At 43.6% G+C, this 26,519-nt stretch overlaps 2 protein-coding genes across 2 annotated transcripts in view; one reads left to right on the top strand and one right to left on the bottom strand.

Moving 5' to 3' along the window:
• scamp2 (secretory carrier membrane protein 2) overlaps window positions 1-2,090 on the bottom strand; it is a 51,457-nt gene extending 49,367 nt beyond the window's left edge. The window contains exon 1 of the mRNA XM_068015499.1: window positions 1,921-2,090. Within this exon, the coding sequence (XP_067871600.1) occupies window positions 1,921-1,977 (57 nt within the window). The 5' untranslated portion in view covers window positions 1,978-2,090. The remainder of the gene's footprint in view (window positions 1-1,920) is intronic.
• Window positions 2,091-6,112: 4,022 nt separating this feature from the next.
• On the top strand, window positions 6,113-25,258 carry mpi (mannose phosphate isomerase). Its single transcript, XM_068015153.1, has 8 exons — window positions 6,113-6,164; window positions 12,679-12,806; window positions 14,034-14,234; window positions 16,253-16,394; window positions 18,003-18,182; window positions 19,402-19,575; window positions 21,517-21,725; window positions 24,418-25,258. Exons 1-8 carry the CDS (start codon window positions 6,149-6,151, stop codon window positions 24,628-24,630), a joined length of 1,263 nt encoding a protein of 420 aa, XP_067871254.1. The 5' UTR covers window positions 6,113-6,148; the 3' UTR covers window positions 24,631-25,258.
• The last annotated feature ends 1,261 nt before the right edge of the window (window positions 25,259-26,519 follow it).

The raw sequence follows: 26,519 nt of genomic DNA, 5'->3' as shown, positions 1-26,519 counted from the left end.
AAAGCCTTCAGCTAGAATACTGAACATGGGTCAGTCTGCCACACATTATAAACTTTCTAGGTTTCCACCAATTCCTATCTAAATAAGCTATAAAAGGAAATACATAAAAATTTGAGCAGTGCTCAAATCAAAGATTTTTCTTCTGTCTTTTGGAGATATAATTTGCAAACATTCTAAAGGTTTGACTGAAGTCAAGAACTCACTATGCAGGACTCTCACGTACAAAAATGCAACCTTGCCACTCTTCCTTTAACAGTACCTCAAAAATTAGGCTCCCACCAGAACACTGACCCTTTACTTTCCGCCAGAGTATAAATATAAATGTTTACATATTTAAAAGAAACTATTTACAGGAAGTATACATTCACAATCATTAAAAGTAACAGCATACTAATGCCATTAATGAATGTAAAACATGCATCGATTGGGTTCATTTCTAAAGGAATAGTATTGAAAAAAGCAGAGGGGTTATGTTAAACTTGTATCGAATCTCACTTAGACCACATTTAGTAATGTGGACTATTCTGGTCTCCATGTTACTGTGGGCGGCATAGTGGCGCACTGGTTAGCACTGCAGCCTCACAGCTCCAGCGACTCGGGTTCAATTCTGGGTACTGCCTGTGTGGAGTTTGCAAGTTCTCCCTGTGTCTGCGTGGGTTTCCTCCGGGTGCTCCGGTTTCCTCCCACATGCCAAAGACTTGCAGGTTGATAGGTTAATTGGCCATTATAAATTGCTCCTAGTATAGGTAGGTGGTAGGGAAATATAGGGACAGTTGGGGATGTGGTAGGAATATGGGATTAGTGTAGGATTAGTATAAATGGGTGGTTGATGGTCGGCGCAAACTGTGGGCCGAAGGGCCTGTTTCAGTGCTGTATCTCTAAACTAAACTAAAAAGATACGGAGGCACTGGAGAAGGTGCAAAAAAGATTGACAAGAATGACAGTTAAAATGCCGCATTTCTGCTGTCAGGGAAGACATAAAAAGGCTGGGGCTTTTTTTCTTGAGTAGGGAGAAGACTGAGGGATGACCAGCAGAAGGCTTTAAAAAAGGTAGATGTAGATGGTTTCACTTGAGGGCGAGTCCAAAACTAGAGACCATGAATATGTGACTTTAAAAAAAATCCAATAAAGGAATTCAGGAGAAACGTCTTTACCCAGAAAGTGGAACTTGCTACCAAATGGTGCGTTTGAGAAACAGCATCGAGTCATTTAAGGATAAGCTGGATAAGTACATGAAGAAAACAATAGGAGGATATGCTGATAGGGTTAGACGATTTGCATTGGAGGAAAAACACTAGGAAGAACCAGTTGGACCAAATAGCCTGTTACTGAGCTGTAAAGTCCATTCATGTGATAAATAAAAAAATAAGTCTGATAAACCAATTGAGACAGCTGATGCTTAAGAGTTTCCTTTGGAGATTAATTCTGGATTTAAAACAAAACCACAATATTGAGATGGGTGTGGGCTATAGCTCGTGATATGATGACCTTTCCTAAGGAATGAGTTGCACCTGCTGCCAGCAAAACCCTGACCCAACCCTGTCAGACAGATAAGTCACTGAAACTAACAAATGTTTTCCAGATTTTTTTAAAAAAGTGAGTCGGAGTTGCTGCGGCATTTTCCAGTGACTTTCGGTGTTGGGGCACAAGTTAAGGGCGAACAGACAGAAGCAGTTACCGCGCGGCGGCAACCGAACTTGAGGGACCCGTCGCTTTGTCCCCGCCCCTACTGGGCGCTGAATGGCGGAGAAGGGACGCCCTGGCTATCCAATTGGTCGCTCGGCGCGTCAATCAGCCGCTCAACAAGTTAGGCTCACTTAAGAATTCACCTCAGTGTTTGGGGCCCACCCAAAATATTTGTTTACTCTTCCCCCTCCCCCAACTACCAAATTAAAGACAACTTGCATTCTTTGGTTTTACCTGAAACGGATTTATATCCACCGGATCCGCGAACGGGTTAGCATCAAATTCCGACATATTTATAATATACCCCTTTTTAAAAAAAAGTATATAAACGGCTTCACTTTCCCACCCCCCCTCCGTCAGCCGCTCGCGCTCACTTCCTTCTGCCAACCGACTGGAGGAGAGTAGAACTGCGCACGCGCGAATAACAGCTCGCCGTTGCCAGCCACCCCCAATTGTGACGTCACAGAGTGAAGAGGCGTGGCTCAAGTGCAGTGACGTCACCGCCGGCCTGCTATCCGGCACGCCACCACGGCAGAAGAGAAGTTTGCGCTGGTGGAAGTTTGGAAAAGTTCGCTGAAAGTTTGCCGCACGTTCAAGTTGCACTGCGGGCAGTTGGAATGATCAGATGCGGACCTGTCCGTTTACCTCCCTCAGCACTATCAAGGATCCTACATATTCCTATAATAAAAGCAAAATACTGCGGATGCTGGAAATCTGAAATAAAAACAGAAAGTGCTGGAAATGCTCAGCAGGTCAGGCAGCATCTGTGGAGAGAGAAGCAGCTTCTTTTTCCAAAATATACTTTATTCATAAAAATCTGTAAAAAATACATTACAAAACAGTTCCAACAGCACAAAGTCAAAAAATACAAACAGTGCAAAGGAGATCAGTTTCCTTCAATACAGGATCAATGAGTTGCCTCACCATTTCATTTTTCCTGCCATATACATTTTACAGCAAACAAGGATTTTCCGGATACACTTTGAGGGGTTTTCCATGGATCCAGCCCCTCAGTTCAGCTTGATGGGGGGACCTTACACAGTGGTCTTTCCCCATTGAGCCTTTGCTGCGGCTGCCCCAAGCTTTAGTGCGTCCCTCAGCACGTAGTCCTGGATCTTGGAATGTGCCAGTCTGCAACATTCGGTCGTGGACAACTCTCTGCGCTGGAAGACCAGCAAGTTTCGGGCAGACCAAAGGGCGTCTTTCACCAAATTGATAGTCCTCCAGCAGCAGTTGATGTTTATCTCGGTGTGCGTCCCTGGGAACAGCCCGTACAGCACAGACTCCTGTGTTACAGAGCTGCTTGGGATGAACCTCGACAAAAAACACTGCATCTCTTTCCACACCTGCTTTGCAAAGGCACATTCCAGAAGGAGGTGGGCAACTATCTCTTCCCCACCACTGCCACCTTGAGGGCATTGTGCGGAGGGGGTAAGACTTCGGGCATGCAGGAAGGATCTGACAGGGAGGGCTCTTCTCACCACCAGCCAAGCTACATCTTGGTGCTTGTTTGAAAGTTCTGGTGATGATGCATTCTGCCAAATGACTTTGGCGGTCTGCTCGGGGAACCATCCTACAGGATCCACCATCTCTTTTTCCCATAGGACCTTGAGGATATTCTGTGCAGACCACTGCCTGATGGATTGGTGGTCAAGGGTGTTTTTCCACAGAAACTTTTCCACAAAGGATAGCTGGTACAGCAGAGTCCAACTGGATGGAGCGTTCCGCGGCAATGTGACCAGGCCCATCCTTCACAACACCAGGGACAGACAGAACCTCAGCACATAGTGACACTTGGAGTTTGCATACTGGTGGTCTACACACACCTTGATGCAGCCGCACATGAAGGTGGTCATCAGGATGAGGGTGACGTTGGGTACATTTTTCCCGCCCTTATCCAGAGTTTGAACATCGTGTCCCTCCAGATCCGGTCCATTTTGGATCCCCAGATGAAGCGGAAAATGGCTCGGGTGACCGCCACATCGCAGGAGTGGGGTATGGGCCAGACCTGCGCCACGTACAGCAACTACGTGAGTGCCTCGCACCTGATGACCAGGTTCTTACCCACAATGGAGAGAGATCGCTGTTCCCACATGCTCAGCTTGTGTTGTACCCTGGCGACTTGCTCCTTCCAGGTTTTGGTGCACACCCCGGCCCTTCCGAACCATATCCCCAGCACCTTCAAGTAGTCTGGCCTGACGGTGAAGGGGACAAAGGATCGGTCAGCCCAGTTCCCAAAGAACATGGCCTCGCTCTTGCTGTGGTTAACTTTGGCTCCCGAGGCCAGTTTGAACTGGTCGCAGATGCTCATCAGTCTGCGAACGGACAGCGGATTTGAGCAGAAGACGGCGACGTCATCCATGTACAGGGAGGCTTTAACCTGAGTGCCTCCGCTGCCTGGGATCGTCACCCCTCATGCTCGCATCCTTCCTAATAGACTCAGCAAAGGGTTCAATACAACAAACAAACAAGACAGGGGAGAGAGGACAGCCCTGTCTGACTCCAGATTGGATCGGGAAACTTTCTGACTCCCGCCCATTGATTGAGACTGCACTACTGATGTTTGTGTAGAGCAGTTTGATCCAATTGCAGATTCCCTCCCCAAACCCCATTTTAGAAAGCACGTCCATCATGTAGGTGTGCGATATCCTGTCAAAAGCCTTTTCCTGGTCCAAGCTGATGAGGCAGGTGTCCACCCTCCTGTCCTGTACATAGGCAATCGTATCCCTGAGTAGCGCAAGACTATCAGAGATCTTCCTGCCTGGTATAGTACAGGTCTGATCAGGGTGAATCACAAACTCTAGAGCAGACTTGCCTCGACTGGCTATGACTTTTGACAGAATCTGTAGTCAGCATTAAGCAGTGAGATGGGCCGCCAATTTCTGATTTCTGCCCTCTCCCCCTTCCGCTTGTAAATGAGGGTGATGATGCCTTTCCTCATGGATTCTGGCATGCTGCCGGCCAGAAGCATACTCTCGTATACTTCCAGCAGGTCCGGGCCGACCCAGTCCCACAGGGCCGAGTACAACTCAACTGGTAAGCCATCGCTTCCGGGAGTTTTACTCGTCTCGAAGGACTTGACAGCCTTTGTCAGCTCATCCAGAGTTAGCGGCATGTCCAGTCTCTCCCTCATGCTGTCATCTAAGACCTCTGTGATAGATGACAGGAAGGACTGGGAGGCTCTGCTGTCTGTGGGCTTCACTTCATACAGCCCAGCATAAAAGGATTTGCCGATCCTTAGTATGTCGGACTGCGAAGACATTACCAAGCCATCCTCTTCCTTCAGGCTGCTGATAACAGAGCTCTCTGTGTGTACCTTTTGGAGAAGTAACGCGAGCACATCTCGTCCTGCTCAATGGAGCGGACTCTGGACCGGAAGATGATCTTGGAGGCCTCCGTGGCAAACAGCGAGGCAGCATTAACGTTTCAGGTCTGTGACCTTTCATCAGAACCAGCAAAGGTTAGAAAAGAATTGGGTTTTAAACAAGTGAAGGGGGTAGGGAGGTGGGGAAGAGAACAAAGGGGGAGGTGTGTGATAGGGCAGAGGGCTGGAAAGATTGAATAACAAAGCTCTCCTGAGACAAAGGCAAAGAGTGTGTTAATGCTTGTGGTGAAAGACAATGCATTAGTCCAGAGACAGTATTAATTGCGAATAATGAGCAGCTTTGTCTACACAAAAACAGGCACATTGTTAAAAAACAAAATAAAATAAAAAATAAAAAAATCTAAAAAGAGGCCAGTCATGCTCTGAATTTGTTGAACTCGAGGTTGAGTCCGCAAGGTTGTAGAGTGCCTAATCGAAAGATCAGGTGCTGCTCCTCGAGCTTGCGTTGATGTTCACTGGAACACTGCAGCAGGCCAAGGCAGAAATGTGGGTATGAGAGCCGGTGGGGGTGTTGGGGGGTGGTTGTTGAAATGACAAGCAACCGGAAGCTCGGGGTCATACTTTTGGTGTTCTGCAAAGCGGTTACCCCAATATAGAGGCAACCACACTGTTGGCAGCGAATACAGTATACTAAATTGAAAGAGGTACAAGTAAATTGCTGCTTCACCTGGAAGGAGTGTTTGGGGCCTTGGATGATGACAGCACTATGGAAGGGTCACTGACCTGAAACGTTAACTCTGCTTCTCTCTCCACAGATGCTGCCAGACCTGCTGAGTATTTCCAGCATTTTTTGTTTTTATACTAAACTTAAATGTTTCTTTCAACAATACAAAATTAGGTGGGATAAATGAAAAATCTATTGTTCATGGATATTTATAGAGGGTTTCCACTCCAAAGAATCTGATATGAAAGAACCAACAACACTGCATATCAATTCACACTGCAATTTCATCCAGAACTGGCCCCACATACAAAAAAACTACAGCTCCCAACAGGCACCGCGGCCACGCGCATCACGTGGTGTTTGCGTAATGGTGAAGACGTCAAACGCAGGCGTACGTCCAGCTGAGAGGGGTGATGGCGGTGGTGAAGGGTAAGTGGAATTTTCAATTCGGTTCAATTTAAGTAAATGGCGGGCAGGGCGATACCAAGTGAGGATCTTTTGCGGCACTGAGGTAACTGTAGGCCGATGTGTTTGGTCGGGGTTACTCGGGATGAATGAGGACGGCCTGTGTCTTTTTAAAGGTCATAGCAGCACCCTTGCAGAGTTGCAGATAAGCTGCATCACATACCATGCAGTTTTCGTAATGTTAATCTTTCCAATATTGCAAATGTTAAGGTGTCACTTGGTTACATTCTCTCCTCTTGAGTCAGAAAATTGTGGGTTCAAGTCCCACACCAGATACTTGAGCACAAAAATCAAGGCTGACACTCTGGGTGCAGTACTGAGGGAATGCTGCACTGCCGGAGGTGTCATCTTTCAGATGGGATGTTAAATAAAGGATCCTCTGCCCTTTTCAGGTATGCATAAAAGATCCATAAGCGCTATTTTCTTTGGACCATTTTTCATTTATCTAATAGGACATAAACTGAGTACAAGCTGCCAGACACAAAGCATGACTGATTTTCCATTGTCATGATGGTGAACAGGTACCAGCTCACTTGTAGCCTATAAATTAGGACTTTCGGGCTATTGAGTACTCTTAGTTCTCTGAATTTTAAATCGTAACGGCATACATTAAAGGTCAAGAAGTGAGTCCCTGAACTGTTTTTGGACTCATTACCTTCAATCTGTTGACCTATCTACAGGTACATTAATAGGAAACGTTTGGCTAAGACAAATGTGAGTCCATTACAGGCAGAGTCAGGAGAATTTATAATGGGGAATAGAGAAATGGCAGATAAGCTAAATGATTACTTTGTGTCTGTCTTCACTGAGGAAGGTGCAAGAAGTCTCCCAGAATTAAAGATCCAAGGGATTAGGGGGAATGAGGAATTGAAGGAAATTAGTATTAGTAAGAAGGTTTTATTGGAGAAATTAATGGGGCTGAAGGTTAAGTCCCCAGAGCCTGATATTCTACATCCCTGAGTGTTGAAAGAGGTAGCTGTGGGGATAGTGGATGCATTGGTGATCATCTTCCAAAATTCGATAGATTCTGGAACAGTTCCTGCAGATTGGAAGGTTGCAAATGTCACCCCACTATTTAAGAAGTGAGGGAGAGAGAAAACAGGGAATTATGGACACTTGGATAATAATGATCTGATTGGGCATAGTCAACATGGATTTATGAATGGGAAATCATGTTTGACGAACCTGTTGGAGTCTCTTTGGATTGTCTGAAGGCTTTTGATAAAGCCCCCTGCAGGAGATTGGTTAGCAAAATTAAAGCATGTGGGATATGAGGTAATATACTGGCATGGATTAAGGATTGGTTAATAGGCAGAAAACAGAGAGTAGGGTCATTCTCGCATTGGCAGGCTGTGAGTAGTGGGGTAGCACAGGGATCAGTGCTTGGGCCCCTGTTGTTCACAATATATATCAATGATTTGTTTGTGGGGACCAAATATAGTATTTCCAAGTTTGCGGATGACACAAGACTAGGCAGGAATGTGTGTTGTGAGGAAGATGCAAAGCGGCTTCAAGGGGATTTGGGCAGACTTAGTGAGTGGGCAAGAACGTGGCAGATGGAATGTAATATGAAAAAATGTGAGGTTATCCACTTTGGTAGGAGGAATAGATATGCAGAGTATTTCTTAAATGGTAAGAGATTAGGAAGTGTAGATGTCCAAAGGGACCTGGGTGTCCTTGTCAGTAGGTCGCTGAAGGCTGACATGCTGGTGCAGCAAGCAGTTAGGAAGGCTAATGGTATTTTGGCCTTTATCCCTTAACCTGTCTATCCCTTCAAGTATTTTGTAGGTTTCAATGAGATCACCTCTCATTCTTCGAAACTGTAGAGAATACAGGCCCAGTTTTCCCAATCTCTCTTCATAGGACAGTCCCGCCATCCCGGGAGCAAGTCTGGTGAACATTCGTTGCACTCCTTCTATGGCGAAAATATCCTTCCTAAGGTTATAGAGTCTACAATAGGATCGATTGATTGTAGATGGTCTGCAGAAGGATCCATATCACTATATACTTTCTTGTATGCTTGCATCTGGTTGCCTTTTTTGGAGTACTCTAGTATTTCTGTTTTATTTTGCATGTAAACACTGGTCTGAATTAATCTGCACAGTGTTTGGTCCAAGGAAGTACATATAGATTTGTGCTCTCAAGCTGGTTACTATATTCTTGGAATCTTGGAATAATAGTTAAGAGAAGGGTCTGTAGGTTTAAGGTAATTATTCCAAATTCGCTTCGGGGATTGACTTCTTGACCTTTAGTGTATGCTGCTAGAATTTAAAATTCAGTGAACCAAGAGTACACAAAGGCCTGGAAGACCTCATTTATAGGTTACAAGTGAGCTGGTACCTGTTCAGCATCAAGACTTGGATGCAGGGATAGAAGGTACTACAGCCAAATTTGCAGATGACACACTAAAATAAGTGGGATAGTAAGTTGCAATAAAGAAATAAGAAATTTACAATTGAATATGGATAGGTTAGGTGACTGGGCCAACATTTGGCTGATGGAGTTTAACGCGGAAAAGTGTGAGGTTATCCATTTTGATCAGAAGAATAGAAAGGCAAATTATTATCTAAATGGAGAGAAACTTCCGAGTGCTTCGGTGCAGAGGGATCTGGGTGTCCTCGTGCATGAATCGCAGAAAACTAGTCTGCAGGTGCAGCAGGTAATAAGGAAGGCAAATGGAATTTTGGCATTTATTGCTAAAGGAATAGAGTATAAAAGTAGGGAAGTGTTGCTGCAACTGTACAAGGCATTAGTGAGACCGCACCTGGAGTATTGTGTACAGTTTTGGTCCCCTTACTTGAGGAGGGATGTAGTTGCATTGGAGGCAGTTCAGAGGAGGTTCAGTAGATTGATTCCAGAGATGAGGGGTTTGTCTTATGAAGAGAGATTGAGCAGTTTAGGCCTTTACTCTCTCGAGTTTAGAAGAATGAGAGGAGATCTAATTGAAATATGTAAGATGATTCAGGGGATTGACAAAGTCGACATAGAGAGGATGTTTCCTCTGGTGGGGCAATCTAGAGCGAGAGGTCATAGTTCTAGGATAAAGGGTAGCAGATTTAAAACAGAGATGAGGAGAAATTACTTCTCTCAAAGGGTCGTGAATCTGTGGAATTCATTACCCCAGAGTACGGTGGATGCCGGGACACGTGAGTAAATTTAAGGAGGAGATAGACAGATTTTTAGTTAGTAATGGGTTGAAGGGTTATGGAGAACGGGCAGGAAAGTGGAGTTGAGGCCGAGATGAGATCAGCCATGATCCTATTGAATGGCGGAGCAGGCTCGAGGGGCTGAATTGCCTACTCCTGCCCCTAGTTCTTATGTAAGACAATGGAATGTCAGTCATGCTTTGTGGCAGCTTGTATTCAGTTTACGTCCTGTTAGATAAATAAAATGAAAAATGGTCGGAAGGATTTTAGATCCATAATGATGTGTAGATTGTGGGCTAGTTTCATTCAAACTAGATATTCGTGAATAATCAATCTATCATATCCTCTCTGAAGTACAAAAATGGGATTTATGTTATGCATTGTATTTTTATACAATACACATAGAATTACACAGCCAAGAAGGCGGTCATTCATCTCATTGTGCTTGTACTGACTCTTTGAAAGAGCTATCCAATTAGTTGCACCATTACAGTGGCGCAGTGGTTAGCACCGCAGCCTCATAGCTCCAGGGACCCGGGTTCGATTCTGGGTACTGCCTGTGTGGAGTTTGCAAGTTCTCCCTGTGTCTGCGTGGGTTTTCTCCGGGTGCTCCGGTTTCCTCCCACAAGCCAAAAGACTTGCAGGTTGACAGGTAAATTGGCCATTATAAATTGTCATCAGTATAGGTAGGTGGTAGGGAAATATAGGGACAGGTGGGGATGTTTGTTGGGAATATGGGATTAGTGTAGGATTAGTATAAATGGGTGTTCGGCACAGACTCGGTGGGCCGAAGGGCCTGTTTCAGTGCTGTATCTCTAATCTAATCTAATCTAATTACCCACACCACCTCCCCCCCACTCCCCCCTCACCCCACTACCACCAACTTTCCCAGGGCCCTACCATTTTTTTTCCTCTTCAAGTATTTATCCAACCCCCTTTTCAAAGTTATTGAATCTGCTTCCACCACATTTTCTGGCAGCACATTCTAGATTACAACTTGCTACAAAAAAAAATTATCCTCATCTGCCTCATCATTTCTACACTCATTCGTCATGCCAACGTATTCATCCTTCTAATCTGAATATTTGAAATCACCGAACAGAGAGGTTGCAGTGTTAGGAGCCTCAGGACCTTTAATGATTTTCTGCTGATTATTACAGTGAAATTTTAATATCCTCAGCTTGTTTCACCTGCCGGTGAAATGTAATGCCAGTAAGAGGGGATTTTTGTAACTCAGGTGTCTGGTCACCTTTATAATTCAGTCGTAGCTTATTTTTATTGTGGACTCGAGATATTTTAGGGAGTGACAGGCAAAGTGTTCATTTTATAGAGGAACAGGTACAGGACAGAACCTTGGTAAGGAAAACATATCTGCACACGGATTGAAGATCACGTAGTAAAAACTAGTCAGAACTAGCACTCTTGATTCTAGATTCGTCCGTTACAGTGAACAAGGAAAGTAATCAGTAGCATTCAGGCAGTCTGTCTGCACATTCAGCAGTAAATGCATGCTAGCAAGTACATGAATTAAATAAAACAAAGGCTTTTAAAAAAAATTGCCATAAGGTAATTTATTAATCAAAATAAGCAACGAAGGATTGTGTGAGACAGTGTACACATTATGTGTGTACACAATGGGCGAACCCTTGGACGTGGGCTATGATACTGTTTGGAACGTGCCCAGTAGGAATTGGTTTGCAATAGACGATTTGCTGTTCGAATTGAAATATAACGAATGAGATACATATTCTCGATGAATGAGTGGGTACCTGGGAGTAATTCCAAGGAGGTAATCTCGTAAAGGAGCTCAGGCCAGATTTTTAATGTGGTATAGCAGATAACCTGGAGTGATTTCAAGGTGGTAATGTAATTCAAGGGTTCAGTTCACATCCGAAAGTGCAAAACAAAGGTTGAATAACTACTTTTATTTGCCCTGCTGTAACTATTGGTCTTTGGCAGGGATCAGCCAACTTGTGATAGACCAGAAATTGAATACTCTGGCCTGTACAGTTCAGTACCACGTCATGTGAATTGAGAAAATTCTCATTAGAAAAGGGAAGGCATTGAGGTGATCTGATTGAGATCTTTAAAATTAAGATATTGATTTCTTACTGGGATACTTTCTCTGAATGCATTTGTCCTCTGGCACTCTCCCCAAGCCTTGATTTGGGCCTATTCAACTGCAGAGTGCATCATTATTGAATCCGATTTATGCCTTTACCCATCATTGAGATGTGTTTAAGTCACTGAATAGTGATCTTTCCAAGCTCACACATAGCAGTCCAACTGCTGCTCCTGCTAACATCAGTAAGTTCTGATTAAACCTGGTCTGTGTGGCTCAGTGCCACATCATATGCTGCATTCACCCACTAGGTCAGCTGGTTTTTGTTTTTTGATCATCACCTGTGACTTGCAGGTAAGATTGCACGTCTGTAATCACTGAAGGGTGTGTATCCATTTCAATTTTTATGGTTAGAGCAGTTGTTAATGTGAAAATGTGCTCTATGTGGATGCTCAATGACCCTCTTGGGTAAAGATTAATAATTGCAACACCATCACTGCAAAGTTCTATCATTAACTAATTGATAATGTATTGCTGGGAAATTCTTTTTCCTGTATATGCACATCCAGGGCCATCAGGTCACAGTGTCTGCGTCAAAAAAATCTGTTTTTATTTCATGGATTTGCAGGATTTTTACTGTTCTGTGGGCAGAGCATTGCAGACATATCAACATTTTTGCGTAAGACCATTAATTCCTGTTATCAGTATTTCTGGTCAATTTTGTGTCAGCATTTGCCTTTGTAAATGGTTGTCAACATTTCCCCTTCAATGGGCTCTGTCAGCTGTGAGGCTGTGGCCTTAAGATGGCTCTGTGGCATGATTCTCTAAACCTCTTTCCCATCTTCACTACCATCTTGGACGTGATAACGCGTACTTATCAATTAATCATGTGCATTGATACAGGCAATTTACTTGTGCAAGAATAGAAGGATGAGAAAGACCATCAGTGTTTGCCCTATCTATTAGACAGTGCAATCTCATACATCTCCTTCCTGGCTTGCCTAATTTAAATATGAACTGGGAGATTTGAAAGATTGGATCTCAGCATGAGGGGCAGACTAAAAGTCCTGTTGGAGTTGTAAGGCATTTATAAATGTCCTTTTTATTATACAGTGTAGGTTTTCAGCTTTCTACTACATGATTGGTCAGAAAATTAAAACCAAGTCTTGTACCTTTATTCTAACATACACCAAATGTGGAAGTCAATTATCTTGAGTGTTGCACTGTAATCTGGAGACAGATAGCGATCTTCAATGTTTTGTTTCCCCAGTGTTTCCGCTGAAGTGTGCCGTGCAGCATTATGCCTGGGGGAAGTTTGGCCTGGAGAGTGAGGTGGCAAAACTCACTTTTAGTGATGATCCCTCTGTAGTCATTGAACAAGGGAAACCCTATGCCGAGGTATTTTATTCACTTTGCTTCAGACAAACAGAATCCAAGGTGGTTGTTTTAAGTGGGAGGTCAGCTTTAAAGAGGGTCTTGCTGTCATTAACTAATTTTCTTGGGAGTGGGTGAACTTTATTTTCCTCCCCCTTTGGTTGCCATTCATTCCCTTAGTGCTGGTGCCTCTCTGGCCTCCATCATTGCTGCTTTGAGCCAGGTGGCAGGAGATGTTGAGATCATCCTTGGGTGGGCTCTCAATTTTTCTTTCAGAAGTTGTGCTTGGTCTCTGCTCGGCTCTTCCCATATGGACACTGGATAGATCAGAAGCTTGGGAATGTGGCAGGTTAACATGACCCTGCTTCCCCACTTTCTTGTGGTGCTGTGCTCTTAAAATGTTAAAGTTAAGCATTTGAAGCAGCTTTGCCCTTTTGTTTAGCTTAGCTTGGCTCAGTGGTATCAATCTCAGCTGTGTCAGAAACCCATGAGTTAAAGTTTCATTTCAAGGATATGTACATGTAATCTGGACTTTAGAGCTGTCTGGAAGGAGTGCTGTATTGTCAGATGTACCCTCTTTTAGGCAAGATGTTAAATAAGCCTGTTTGAGTGGATGTACTCTACGGGTGCAATGTATGATGTAATGGCTTTCCTCCTCCATATTTATCTAGTGTCTAGCCATTCAGTCCAATGTAATTCATCCTCTACTGAATTCCCCATACCACAAAATACCAGCATCCAACCATTTCTTAAATAATCCTAGAGTTTTTGCCTCCATGATCCAATCTGGAGGTTTGTTCGATATGCTAATCACTTATTGACAAGAACAGAAGTGTCCCATTAACTGAAATGTCAATTTTTCACACAATGGGCCTGATTTTAACTGTGCAAGTGGGTGGGTTTTGAATGAGCTAAAATCTCGACCAGTATTCTGGTGAATATTGTACGAGCAGCAAACAAATCTGTATTGTGATCAATCATACTTCTCTGCTCTGGACAAGACCGCGTCACCTAGAGTCCAGTTGAGGAAGAAGGAATGCTGATAAATTCAGATGATGGTTTAAGAAATAATCAAAATAATGCAAAATTATTCATAACATATTGCAAATCTTTATGGTGTTACTGTGTTAATGACAAGAACACTAAAACTATATGCAAAATAATTAAGAAAAATATTCTACAATCTGGCAATATGCAGGAACTATTACTTTGCTTGAAAAGTGATGCTGTTTTGTTGCGATTTTCTATTAGTTATGGATGGGAGCACATCCCAAAGGGGATGCCATCATCTGCGACAACAGAATTTCCCAGAAGACTCTTGGTGAATGGATTGTAGAATATCCCGAATGTTTGGGGTCAAAGGTGAAAGACATTTTCCAAGGACAGCTGCCTTTTTTGTTCAAGGTGCTTTCGGTCAACATTTCATTATCTATTCAAGCTCATCCAAACAAAGTAAGTACAAATATGGTTAATTACGACTTTTTAAGTGTTTCCCAGTTAACTGGGCAAATATCACCTTTGGTGCATAGAATCTACACTTTGCTTGATCTTGCACATATTTTATGCGCACTCAGAATTTTAAATTCTGAACAAAACTCTACTTTTAATAGAGAAGAGCTTTGAATGGAGAGTGATGTCATTTCAAAGGTGTTGAGCTGAAATACATTATGTACAAGGGCAAGACTTATTATCTTCGACAGTGATTTCCATCTCCAAATGTTGGCACACTTTCAGTTGCCCCTGTTCTGACTTTGACAGACCATGGCAGTTGCCCAGAGGAAAACAGAGCTATTATTGCAGAATTTTAGCTTACTGGTATCCAGCGATATAAAGAACATGTTAGCATTAACATAGAACTCTCAAAACAGTATGCTTAATACTCTCAAGATTGTCTGTCTAGCTCCAACTGACAGAAATCTAGTGAACTCTGGTATTCCCTCAGGGTTCCCAGTTTGGTTTCAGAACACAGTGGGAATCATATCAAACTGCCTTTTCTACTGGACGTTAAAAACAATAATTTAAAAAATCATTTTTGTAGGATAGCCAAACTGCTTAATTTGTAACCCAGGCAAAGTCTGTGGTATAGAGTGAGAGAGAATGCATTGGACCAAATTGCACACCATATCAATCAAGCATGCATAAGAAATAGGAGCAGGAGTAGGCCCGCCAAACCTGCTCCGTCATTCAGTACGATCTTTGGCTTCAACTCCCATTTCCTGCCGGCTCCCCATATCCCTTGGTTCTCTGAGAGACCAAAAATCCATCTATCCCGGCCTTAAATATATTCAGTTAATGAGCATCTACAACCCTTTGGTGTCTAGAATTCCAAAGATTCACAACTCTTTGAGTGAAGAAATTTCTCCACACTTCAATCCTAAATAATCGACCTTTATCCTGAGACTCTGCCCCCGTGGTCTAGATTCTGCAGTCAGGGGAAACGACCTCTGTGTCTCCAATCTTGTATGTTTCACTGAGATCACCTCTCATTATTTTAAACTTTGGCGAATATAGGCGCGATTTACTCAGCCTCTTATCGGAGGACAACCCTCTTATCCCAGTGACTGATCTAATGAACCTTTGCTGCACTGCCTCCAAGGCAAGCGTACGAGCAGAGTGAGCAACGATGCAACATTTTTGTATATACCCTTCCAACTGATCTGACAAGTGCATGCGTCCACTTGTAACAACCAACTGTGCAGATTAGCTAGATAAGCACTGGACCCATCTATGCATAAAATTAAGTGTTTCCAAATATGCTGAAGCAAAAAGAATGTCTCCATACGTAGTTCTTTTTGCATATTGATGTCAGATGAGTGGTATAGAGGGTTTACACACCCTACTTTCACCTGTGGAACCTTTAATTCCCGCCACGAATGATTGATCAAAAGTCTTCTGTCTCGCTGCCAACTGCAAACGTCCTAAATCATGTAAAGCTTGAGCAGTCTCGGTCAAAAATGAATGCATGGTGCAGAGCTATCATTAATTTAACTGGTGCAATCTGATTGCCAGTTTCACTGGAGACCATAAATAAAGCTGTGGGTGAATTAGGGAAGGGCTCTTGTAAGGCTGGTGGAACAAGGTACTGGAGGAACATATAAACATATATAACACTTCTAATGTCTATAATATACTCAAATATTTATACATATATTTACAGTTTTGCTAGGAATAGTGAAGCAGAAATCCTCCTACTTTATTGGGGCAGTGTGGGTAAAGCTATGCTGCCTACTGTTTGGACAGATTGAAGCGAGACTGACCCCAAATTTTTGCTATCCTTAACTTGGAAGTGCTTCATCCTGTTTCTGCTCAATGTCCCAGTACTCAAACACAAAAAATTGAAAATATACCTTTTTTTTAAAATAGGAATCAACACGCTGTACTGAATTGTTATTAAATTTAAAATTGTTCAGATTTTAAAGATTAGTCAGTGATGCAATGCTCATAGTTTACGGAATTTGTGTCTTTTCCAGGAGCTAGCTGTACAACTCCACACTCAGTTTCCAGATCGTTACCCAGATAAAAATCACAAACCAGAAATGGCCATAGCACTGACTCCATTTGAAGGGCTATGTGGATTTAGACCAGTGGAAGAAATTGTTGGATTTTTGAAAAGTAAGAGGATTTCTGACATGTATTGGTAAGAACTCGAGGGAATCTTAATAGTAGACTTACAGCTAAAACATTGCGTGTTTTTTCTGTATTCTGAATATGCTGATATGAATTGCCTAGGAATCTCCTGGAGCAGTTTTGACAGTTCAGTCCTCCTGTCAATATCACTGTGTGTGAACTCTGAACGATCAGCAATAAGTGTCAGCTGGGCTCATTTGGCAGCACACTCACTTTCAAGATTGAAGGTTTTGGGTTCAAGCTACACTATAGTCTAGGCTAATACTTAAGTGCAGCAATATGGGAAGGCTATGTTGTTGGATGTGCTCATTATTTGCCTGCTCAGGTGGACATAAAAGATCATATGTCACTATTTGAAAAAGAGCAGGCTGGACTCTTCTGTGTCCAGGCCAATATTCTTCCCTCAATTAACACCAACAAACAAGTTTTAGCTGGACATTCATTTTATATACCATTCGTCAGACATTGTTTCTTTATCCCCTTCTGATCTTGTCCTTTCATAGAATGGTTACAGCACAGAAGGAGGCCAATCAGCTCATCGTGTCAGTGCAGGCTGTCTGAAAGAGCTATTCAACTAGTCCCACTTGCCTGCCTTTTCCCTGTAGCCCTACAATTGTTTTCTTTATCAGATAATTATGAAAGCCACAATTGAATCTGCCTGCACCACATTCCAGATCCTAACCACTCATTGCATTTGAAAAAAGGTTTTCCTCATGTCACCTCTGGTTCATCTGCAAATTATGGAATTGTGCCCAGCACACCCAAGTCTAGGTGTTTCCTTTGTTGATGGGAATGACTTGTATGGGAGCATGGTTCCTCATTCTCCGATACCTTGCATAAATGATGGTTCTCAGCTGTTCAACTGTGTGAGCCCTCCCAGTCAATCCTGACCCTCCCCTCACCTAACATTCGCACATGTGCATTTTCAGCCATTTCTTTTCTTTTTCTTTTTCTTTCTTTTGGGCCTCCTTATCTCGAGAGACAATGGATACGCGCCTGGAGGTGGTCAGTGGTTTGTGAAGCAGCGCCTGGAGTGGCTATAAAGGCCAATTCTGGAGTGACAGGCTCTTCCACAGGTGCTGCAGAGAAATTTGTTTGTTGGGGCTGTTGCACAGTTGGCTCTCCCCTTGCGCCTCTGTCTTTTTTCCTGCCAACTACTAAGTCTCTTCGACTCGCCACAATTTAGCCCTGTCTTTATGGCTGCCCGCCAGCTCTGGCGAATGCTGGCAACTGACTCCCACGACTTGTGATCAATGTCACACGATTTCATGTCACGTTTGCAGACGTCTTTATAACGGAGACATGGACGGCCGGTGGGTCTGATACCAGTGGCGAGCTCGCTGTACAATGTGTCTTTGGGGATCCTGCCATCTTCCATGCGGCTCACATGGCCAAGCCATTATCAGTGTTAATTATGAGCAGGAAATTTGGCTCTCCCTCTCTCCATTATCCTAATATTCTGATGAAGTGTTACACCCAAAGTATTAACCTGCCTTTCTCTTTCAGGTGAAAACTGAAGTTTCTAGCATTTAGCAAATGTCTGACCCTCACTGTTTTCCTTTTCACCTCTGAAACACGTGCGCTTTGTTGCAGATGTCCCGGAATTCCATGCAGTGATTGGCAATGAAGCTGCAGAAATGCTTGAAAATAGCACAGGTGATGCACACCAGGTATCTGCTGCTTTGAAGAAGTGCTTTACCAGAATGATGAACTGTGAAAAGAAAGCCTTTGTTGATCGGCTGAATATGTTAGTGAAGAGGGTGGTGCAAGAAGGTTTGTGACATTAATGATCAGACTGAAGAGCAGTGTTAAAGGCAAATGTAAATTAGTTTGCACATACTGAACTAATGTTTGTAGTGAAATACTTCTTAAACATTTTTATAAATTTGTTGACATATGGGACTCTTGAACAAATATTTGCATTAATCTACCATCTCACAGCTGTCAGAAATGTCTCACTGACACAAAGTGCAGTCACTGTTATGCAAGTATGTGTGACAGCCATTTTACACAAGGTAAGATCCCACGAGCAGAAATGAGATGAATGACCAGTTAATGTCTGTGAGAGACACCAGGAGAACTCCATTCCCTTTAAGTTACGCCATGGGATCTTCAGCATCCACAAGGATTGCCAGGCCTAAATTTAATGCCTTATCTGTGGGACAGTGGAAATGCAACACTCTGTAATGCATTGCAGTGTCAACTTAGTCCTGGAATGTGCCTTGAACTCTGAGGTGTGAGTGCTGCCGAGCAAGCCAAGCTGACACTTAGTGACTAAGTGACCAACAATTAAAATCATAAAATCTTTGGACTTAGAAGGAAGCCATTCTGCTCATCCGTGCCTGTGCTGGCTCTTTGAAAGAGCTATCCAATTGGTCCCACTCCCAAATTTATACTTATAAGTATTTATAAAATTTCCTTTTAGAAGTTGTGATTGAATCTGCTTCCACCACCATTTCAGGCAGTACATTCCAGATGGTAATGACTCGCTGCATTAAAAACATTCTCCTCATCTTCCCTCTGCATTTATTTTTAACCAGTTATCTTAAATCTGTGTTCTTTGGTTGCCAGCCCTCATGCCGGTGGAAACAGTTTCTCCCTATTTGTTTTATCAGAGCCTTTCATAATTTTGATCACATCTATTAAATCTCCCTTTAACCTTCTCTGCTCTAAGGAGAGCAATCCCAGCTTCTCTCTGGTTTAACTTTTGGAAAAAAAAACTGCAGCTGCTAGAAAGTAAAAGAAAAATGCTGTTATTGTACAATAAAATGATCAGCTTTTGAAAGAAAGATGGGTCACTGTTTCTAGCACATGCCTTCAATGAGCTGATAAAGGCACCCAGCTGAAATACTAACGTCTACTGACAGTGCTTTTATATTTGTAACATTTTTATGTTTTCCATTTTCCCGTATTTGCCATTTTAACTTTTCACTCCCTGTTTTCATACGGCACATGCCACAGTTCAGAACTAACAAGTTCCCATGTTCTGTAGCTGCTGCGGGCAAGGATACTATGGGAAGTAACGGTGAGCTGTTGCTACGGTTACACTCTCAGTTTCCGGGTGATGTTGGGTGTTTCGTCATCTACTTTCTGAATCTAGTGAAGCTGCAACCTGGGGAAGCCATGTTTCTAGGAGCGAATGAACCCCACGCTTATCTTTACGGAGGTGAGATTTTGAGTCTGTTCATGAAAAGACAAGATAGGAATGACCATTAATTCGTTAAAGTGTATGTTTTGACTGTTCAATTTTTGCATTGTTGTTCTGTAAGGTTCCCCCACCCCCCCCCCCCCCCCCCGCAGCATGCATTTTGATAAATGCATAATTGTGGTTGTTCGGCTTTAATTGAATTGTGGCCAAACAGTCACAGCACTTCTATATGTCCTTCCAACATTCAGGCAGGAGAGATATTCTGACTTATAGGTATGTGACCAATGGGAGGAATTTGAAATAATGAGTCAAGCATTGCACAACATTGAAACACATTAGCTTGCATGCAATATTTTCCTGTTCATATCATTAACCTAGCAATTAACAGTGGTACATATTGATATAAAAGCATGACCAAAAATTGCAACAACAGGAAATAATGTGTGTGGGTCGGAGGTGTGACCAATCTCTAATGAGTTTTTTTTTTTGTTTGCACTGTTCTCATTGGTTGGTGGGCGGAGAACTGGAGTGTGTGACGCACATATGGTTGGGGGAGGGGAAATTGGTGGAGATAAAAAACAGCAGAAGGTAAGGGGAGTCCAACAGCAGTGTTACCCTGGCTGGGGGGACTGGGGAGGGTGGTGGGGGATGGCATAGGAAGGGGAAAGCGATGGTATAGTTGAGGGAGGGGATGGCATGGGAGGAAGCTGCGGGTGAGCAGCATGGCAGGGAGGTGGAGGGGGAAACAACATGGGAGGAATGTAGAGGGGGGAATGGCATGGGTGTGGGGTGGAGGGGGGAAGGACATGGGAGGGAGGTGGAGGGGGCAACGGCACGGGAGGGAGGTGGAGGGGGCAACGGCACGGGAGGCAGGTGGAGGGGGCAACGGCACGGGAGGGAGGTGGAGGGGGCAACGGCACGGGAGGGGGCAACGGCACGGGAGGGAGGTGGAGGGGTCAACGGCACGGGAGGGGTCAACGGCACGGGAGGGAGGTGGAGGGGTCAACAACACGGGAGGGAGGTGGAGGGGTCAACAACATGGGAGGGAGGTGGAGAGAGCTGTGGCATGGGAGGGAGGTGGGGTGGAATGGCATGGTAGGGCGTGCGGAATGGGGGGAACATGGGAGGGGGCTGGGGGGAATGGCATTGTGAGGGAGGAACATCATTGGAGAGGCAGGGGTGGGAACGGGTTGCATGGGATAATGCATGGGAGGTATGGGATGGGGATGGAATAGGAAGAAGGGGTGGGTTGGGGGACGATATGAGTGGGATGAATATGACATAGAGGGATGTCATGAGAAAGATGGAATTGCATGGGATAGGGATTTGAAGAAGTAATGTTGCAATAAAGATACCAATTTCACCGCAAATGTTTTGCGGGTCTCTGCTAGTCATGCAGTCAAAATGATGCTAATTCTGGAATCCACTCCTGGTCTAACTCCGAAATGGTGTGATTCCCATCCCTGAGGAGGCTGTATAACTCCAGTGTAGTTTCAGACTGATGTAAAAGGCCCTCAGGGAGAACCCTTGGACTCTCCATGCACTTTTATAAGCTTACCCAAATTTTCTTCAGTACCTCTTTGATCCCTCCCCTGACCTGTGCTCATGTGAATAAACGCACTCATAGAACTGTCGCCTGTTCAGCCAAAGTTTGTAAGCGAGGCGCTGCTGACTACAAATTGGTTTTTACAGCCAACGATCTAAGGAGTTACCCTACATGGTATTTACTGCATTTAATGGATATTCATTCCATATATTTACAACAATACTGGCGGGGGGGGGGGAAGGGGAGGCGAGTTAAGCTCTTTAATCTTACTGGGTTCTGGATAGTTCTGCAACCAACCTCTGGCTCTGCAGTGTAATATGGGTTATTCTGATTCCAACTGCTGTTGAGATATTTAAGCAATGGGATGCGGAATAACTGGCTCGTGGTGATTAATTTTCTTTTATCTGTTCTAGATTGTATCGAATGTATGGCGTGTTCTGATAACACTGTGCGAGCTGGCCTCACTCCAAAATTCATTGATGTTCAGACCCTTTGTGAAATGCTCAATTACACACCGGCGCCAGCAAATGCGAAGATCTTCCCATCCGTTCAGGATCCTTGTGACCCGTGCGTTTTTGTGTATGATCCTCCAGTGTCTGATTTCACAGTGATAAAAATAGAGGTAGGGCTTAAACTATTGATCTGGAATTGTCACTCTGTTACCACCGAATGCTTGATCTTCTGCACTCGTTGACTGACGCATCTTTGGATGCATCTGTGTTCAACCTCTGGCATTGCACTGATGCTGTTTCCATTTTGCTGTGATGCCAAAGTTAGTGTGTAACGAAATATTGACACCGGTGATCTGAGAGCAGGTCGTACTGTATCAGCTGCAGTGCAGCCTGAAGAAGCTGATGGCTTTGCACAGAAACTGCAGCTTGCAGACCGTAGGGGGAATGCACGCTTCTGGTTTTGATCTAAAGAAGGAGATTGTGTAACGACCAGTGGAGGAATTAATTTGTATTCTATAGAATTTACGGCACCGAAACAGACTATTTGGTCCATCACGTCTCTACACCTCCATCCCTCACCAGGACGGTTTGAGAGCTCTCGGCTTCTTCCTTGAACAGAGGACCAACCAGTTCCCAACCAACACCACCCTCCTCTGCCTGGCTGAGCTTGTTCCCACATTGAACAACTTCTCCTTCAACTCCATTCACTTCCTTCAAGTAAAAGGTGTTGCTATGGGTACCTGCTCAGGTTTTAGTTATGCCTGTCTTTTTGTGGGATATGTTGAACATTCCTTGTTCCAGTCCTACTCAGGCCCCCTCCCCCAACTCTTTTTCCGGTACATTGATGACTGTATCGGTGCCATTTCCTGCTCCCGCCCCGAACTGGAAAACTTTATCAACATTGCTTCCAATTTCCACCCTTCTCTCACCTTTTACATGGTCCATCTCCGACACTTCCCTTCCCTTCCTTTAACTTCTCTGTCTTCGTCTCTGGGGATAAGCTGTTTACTAATATTCATTATAAGCCCACCGACTTCCACAGCTACCTTGACTACACTTCTTCACACCCTACCTCCTGTAAGGACTGCATTCCATTCTCTCAGTTTCTCAGTCTCCAATGCATCTGCTCTGATGATGCAACCTTCCACAACAGCACTTCTGATATGTCTTCCTTTATCCTCAACCGAGGATTCCCCCTCACTGTGGTTGACAGGGCCCTCAACCGTGTCCGGCCCATTTCCTGCACCTCTGCTCTCACCCTTTCCCCTCCCTTCCAGAACTGCGACAGGGTTCCCTTGTCCTCACTTTCCACCCCACCAGCCTCCACATCCAAAGGATCATCCTCCACCAGTTCCACCACGTCCAGCGTGATGTCCCGCTACCAAATGCATCTTCCCCTTCCCTCCCCATCAGCATTCCGCAGGGATCGTTCCCTCCGCGACACCCTGGTCCACTCCTCTATTACCCTGACACCTCGTACCTTCCCATGCAATCACAGGAGGTGTAATACCTGCCCCTTTATCTCCTCTCTCTCCTCACTATCCAAGGCCCCAAATACTCCTTTCAGGTGTAGCAGCGATTTACTTGTACTTCTTACAATTTAGTATACTGTATTCGCTGCTCACAATGCAGTCTCTACATTGGGGAGACCAAATGCAGATTGGGTGACCGCTTTGTGGAACTCCTTCGCTCAGTCTAAAAACATGACCCTGAGCTTCCTGTCGCTTGCCATTTCAACATACCCCCTTGTTCTCATGCCCACATCTCTGTCCTGGGCTTGCTGCAGTGTTCCAATGAACATCAACGCAAGCTCGTGGAGCAGCATCTCATTTACTGATTAGGCACACTACAGCCTACCGGACTGAACACTGAGTTCAATAATTTCAGAGCATGACTGGCCCCCCTTTTTTTATTTTTAGTTTTATTTTTTTTTATTTTAGTTTGTTCATTTTTTACCATGTGCCTGCCCACTGTTTTTTTCATGTTTGTGCTTTTGGCCAGGACTGAACATTATGAACACACCGTTTGCTCCGTGACCTTCTGGTCAGTTATTCTCTGTGACCCTCTGTCCTATCAACACCTTGTCTTTTGTTATCTTTTGTCCCACCCCCTGCTTTATTTGCTTAAAATCTATTACATTTCTGACCTTTGCCAATTCTGATGAAAGGTCGCTGACTTGAAATGTTAACTCTGCTTTGCTCTCCACAGATGCTGCCAGACCTGCTGAATATTTCCAGCATTTTTTGTTTTTACGTCTATGCCAGTGTTTATACTCCATGAGAGCCTTCTCCCCTTCTGGTTACTTCATCTCATCCTACCGAACAATTTTTTTCTGTCTCATGCACTTATCTAGCTTCCCCTTACAAACATATGTGCTAGTCACCTCAACCACTCTACATGGTATTGAGTTTTGCATAGCCTCAACTAAAGAATTTTCTCCTGAATTCCATATTGAATTTATTTGCGACTAATTTATATTTATGGCCCCTGGTTTTGGACTGTTCCCCCAATTTCTCTACATCTACCCTATCAAGCCCCTTCATAATTTTAAATACCTCCAACAGATCATTTCTCGGTTTCTCGAGAAAAGATCTCCAGCCTGTTCAGTCTTTTCTGATAGTTAAATCTCTCAGTTCTGGTATCATCCTTGTAAATCCATTTTGCACCTTTTCCAGTATGTCTATTCACTTTTCATAATATGGAGACCAGAACTGTGCACAGCATTCTAAGTGTGAGCTAAACAAGGTTGTATATAAGTTATATAAATGCACTGATCAGTATATACTGAAGTGAAGGCTGAATTTGCCAACTTCCATATCACCTGAGAACCTGATAATCAAAAATACAATCTCTTTAACCCAGGTTCCAAGTTCGGTGAAACGGTACATGATATCCTCCATCGATTCTGCAAGTATCCTGCTGGTCATTAGGGGCGAAGCCACGGGAACTGCTGCCCCATCTCAGATCAACATCCGACGAGGATCTGTGCTGTTCATCGCAGCTAATGAGAGGGTTGACTTGTGTGTTCAGTCGGTGGATGGGATGCTGCTTTTCAGGGCATGCTGCATGCTGTAACCTCTCTCAACCTCCACTCCATATCCTTATCATTTAAAAATGCACTATACGGTGTTCCAGCAGACAGATTGTTATGGGACAGTGCGTGTGAAAGAGGTTAACCTTTTTTGCATTTGTGGTAAGATTCAAACTTTACACGTAATGTTTTCATTCAGTTATATTTTGATCCCTTTTCCTGTCACACTGTTATATGCTTTATTTCAGTTGAGGTAATCTGACGTCTTTTCTTGCTTTGTACTGTACAACGGCAAGTTTGTTTTAATTCCTAAATGTTCAGCTCCACACCCTCCCACTCCTCAGAGCCACAAGTTTGCTGAATTAATATGGTACAACCTGGCTCTTTCACGACACTTATCCATGATGATCTGCGGTTAGGGGCCATTTCGCTTGCTGATGAACATCGATGCCCAACTCCTGGTTGGGGGAAAAAAGAAATATTTTTAAACTGTGTCTAAAGAACATTGCTGCTTTGGAATAAGAGTCAAAGTTGTTGCATTACTGAGGTAACAACCAATGGTCCATCTTTCTGACATTTACTATCTGGTATTAGGACCGTTAAGCTAACCCTGTAGTTATGTAAATAGAACCGAGCATTGAGTTCCTTTTTCCAATAAAAGTTTTTAATGTGCTGGTGTTCGGTGAGGATTTTTTTTTGCCAGTCAAGCTGTTTGATCACACACAAATTGCATGATGCACCGGATTTTTCAACTTTGAGTGAATTATGTTTTTGGAAACGGTATCCTGTTGTTTGGATCCTCTGACAATTGTGTTACAAATCACAGAAACATACAGCAAGGAAAGGAGGCCATTCAACCTATTGTCAGCTCTCTGGAAAAAGATAGCCAACTAATTCCACTCCCCTGCTCATTAACCATAACCTTGCAAACTTTTCCTTTTCAAGTATTTATCCAATAGTACATCATAGTACTGATTTTGTTTATGATCATGTTTAAAATCATACCTTGGTATATTATTGGGACAGCGATATGGCAGGCATGTTCAAATACTTTAGATATGCCTGGCAGTGCAGAAGAAATTTTTTAACTGCCTCTAGAATGTTCAGAGTGCGAAACTTGTGTGTCTCTGTGAAGTCTTGTGACAATCCCTGTCGGAATTGCGTCTCTTTTTCACCAGGTTTCTGGCTTGAGTTACTCACCAGCCAGTTACACTCTAGAATGAAGTAACTCCAGCTGTGCACCATTGCGGGCTGTGTAATACATCTGGGGGTCGAACACTGGCAAATGGAGGGATATCACAGTGAGGAGGAGATATAACTGCGCCCAGTCTGAAGCATTGTGTTCAGCTAGGTACTTGAATCACCTGCAGAGTTGTGTTGGCCTTGCCCCCAATGTAAAATTTAACCAGCATTGAAGTGCCTGGAAGAAGAGTTGTTCTTTGCTCGACAGACTGTTGGAGCAATACATAGCTGGCATTATAACTTCATCAAGCCTGTTCCACAGTTGTGTAAAACCAGTATCTAGCATTTAACAGCATTACTGACATTCTTTTGGGGCTATCCTTGAGGGATTGCTACAGACATATCTAAAACATGGTATTGAAGGCATGCTGTCTTACACTACATTTGCTCATTTTAATTACAGAGTGAAAGTTTACCTCAAATCTTAAACATATTATGTTGCTGTGAAATGAGACTCCTTTGTGTAGTCTAGAAGCTGAGTTAAAATGAGAGGGAGAGAAAGAGGAAACTGAATATCTTAACAAAGTGATGTACATAATTGGACTAGATTTTTTTCCCTAGTGGTTTATAAGGCTGAATTATGTGAAACCTTGATCTTAAATTGAGAAGTGAAGGACCATGCTGCAGGACATGATGAACGTTGAAAACATTCTAAGAGGTTTGGGTGCTTCAAGAAACAATTTTGAATTTT

Source organism: Heterodontus francisci, chromosome 35 (genome assembly GCF_036365525.1).
Source record: "Heterodontus francisci isolate sHetFra1 chromosome 35, sHetFra1.hap1, whole genome shotgun sequence".
NCBI lineage: Eukaryota > Metazoa > Chordata > Chondrichthyes > Heterodontiformes > Heterodontidae > Heterodontus > Heterodontus francisci.
Note: the sequence above shows the minus strand (reverse complement) of the source record. Positions and strands in the feature narration are given on the sequence as shown.

What these genes read in the sequence shown, in the direction of transcription:
- mpi (XM_068015153.1), top strand. An exon ending in CCACGCTTATCTTTACGGAG is followed by an intron (nt 19,576 to 21,516) that starts GTGAGATTTTGA and finishes TATCTGTTCTAG; the next exon opens with ATTGTATCGAATGTATGGCG. An exon ending in TCACAGTGATAAAAATAGAG is followed by an intron (nt 21,726 to 24,417) that starts GTAGGGCTTAAA and finishes TCTTTAACCCAG; the next exon opens with GTTCCAAGTTCGGTGAAACG.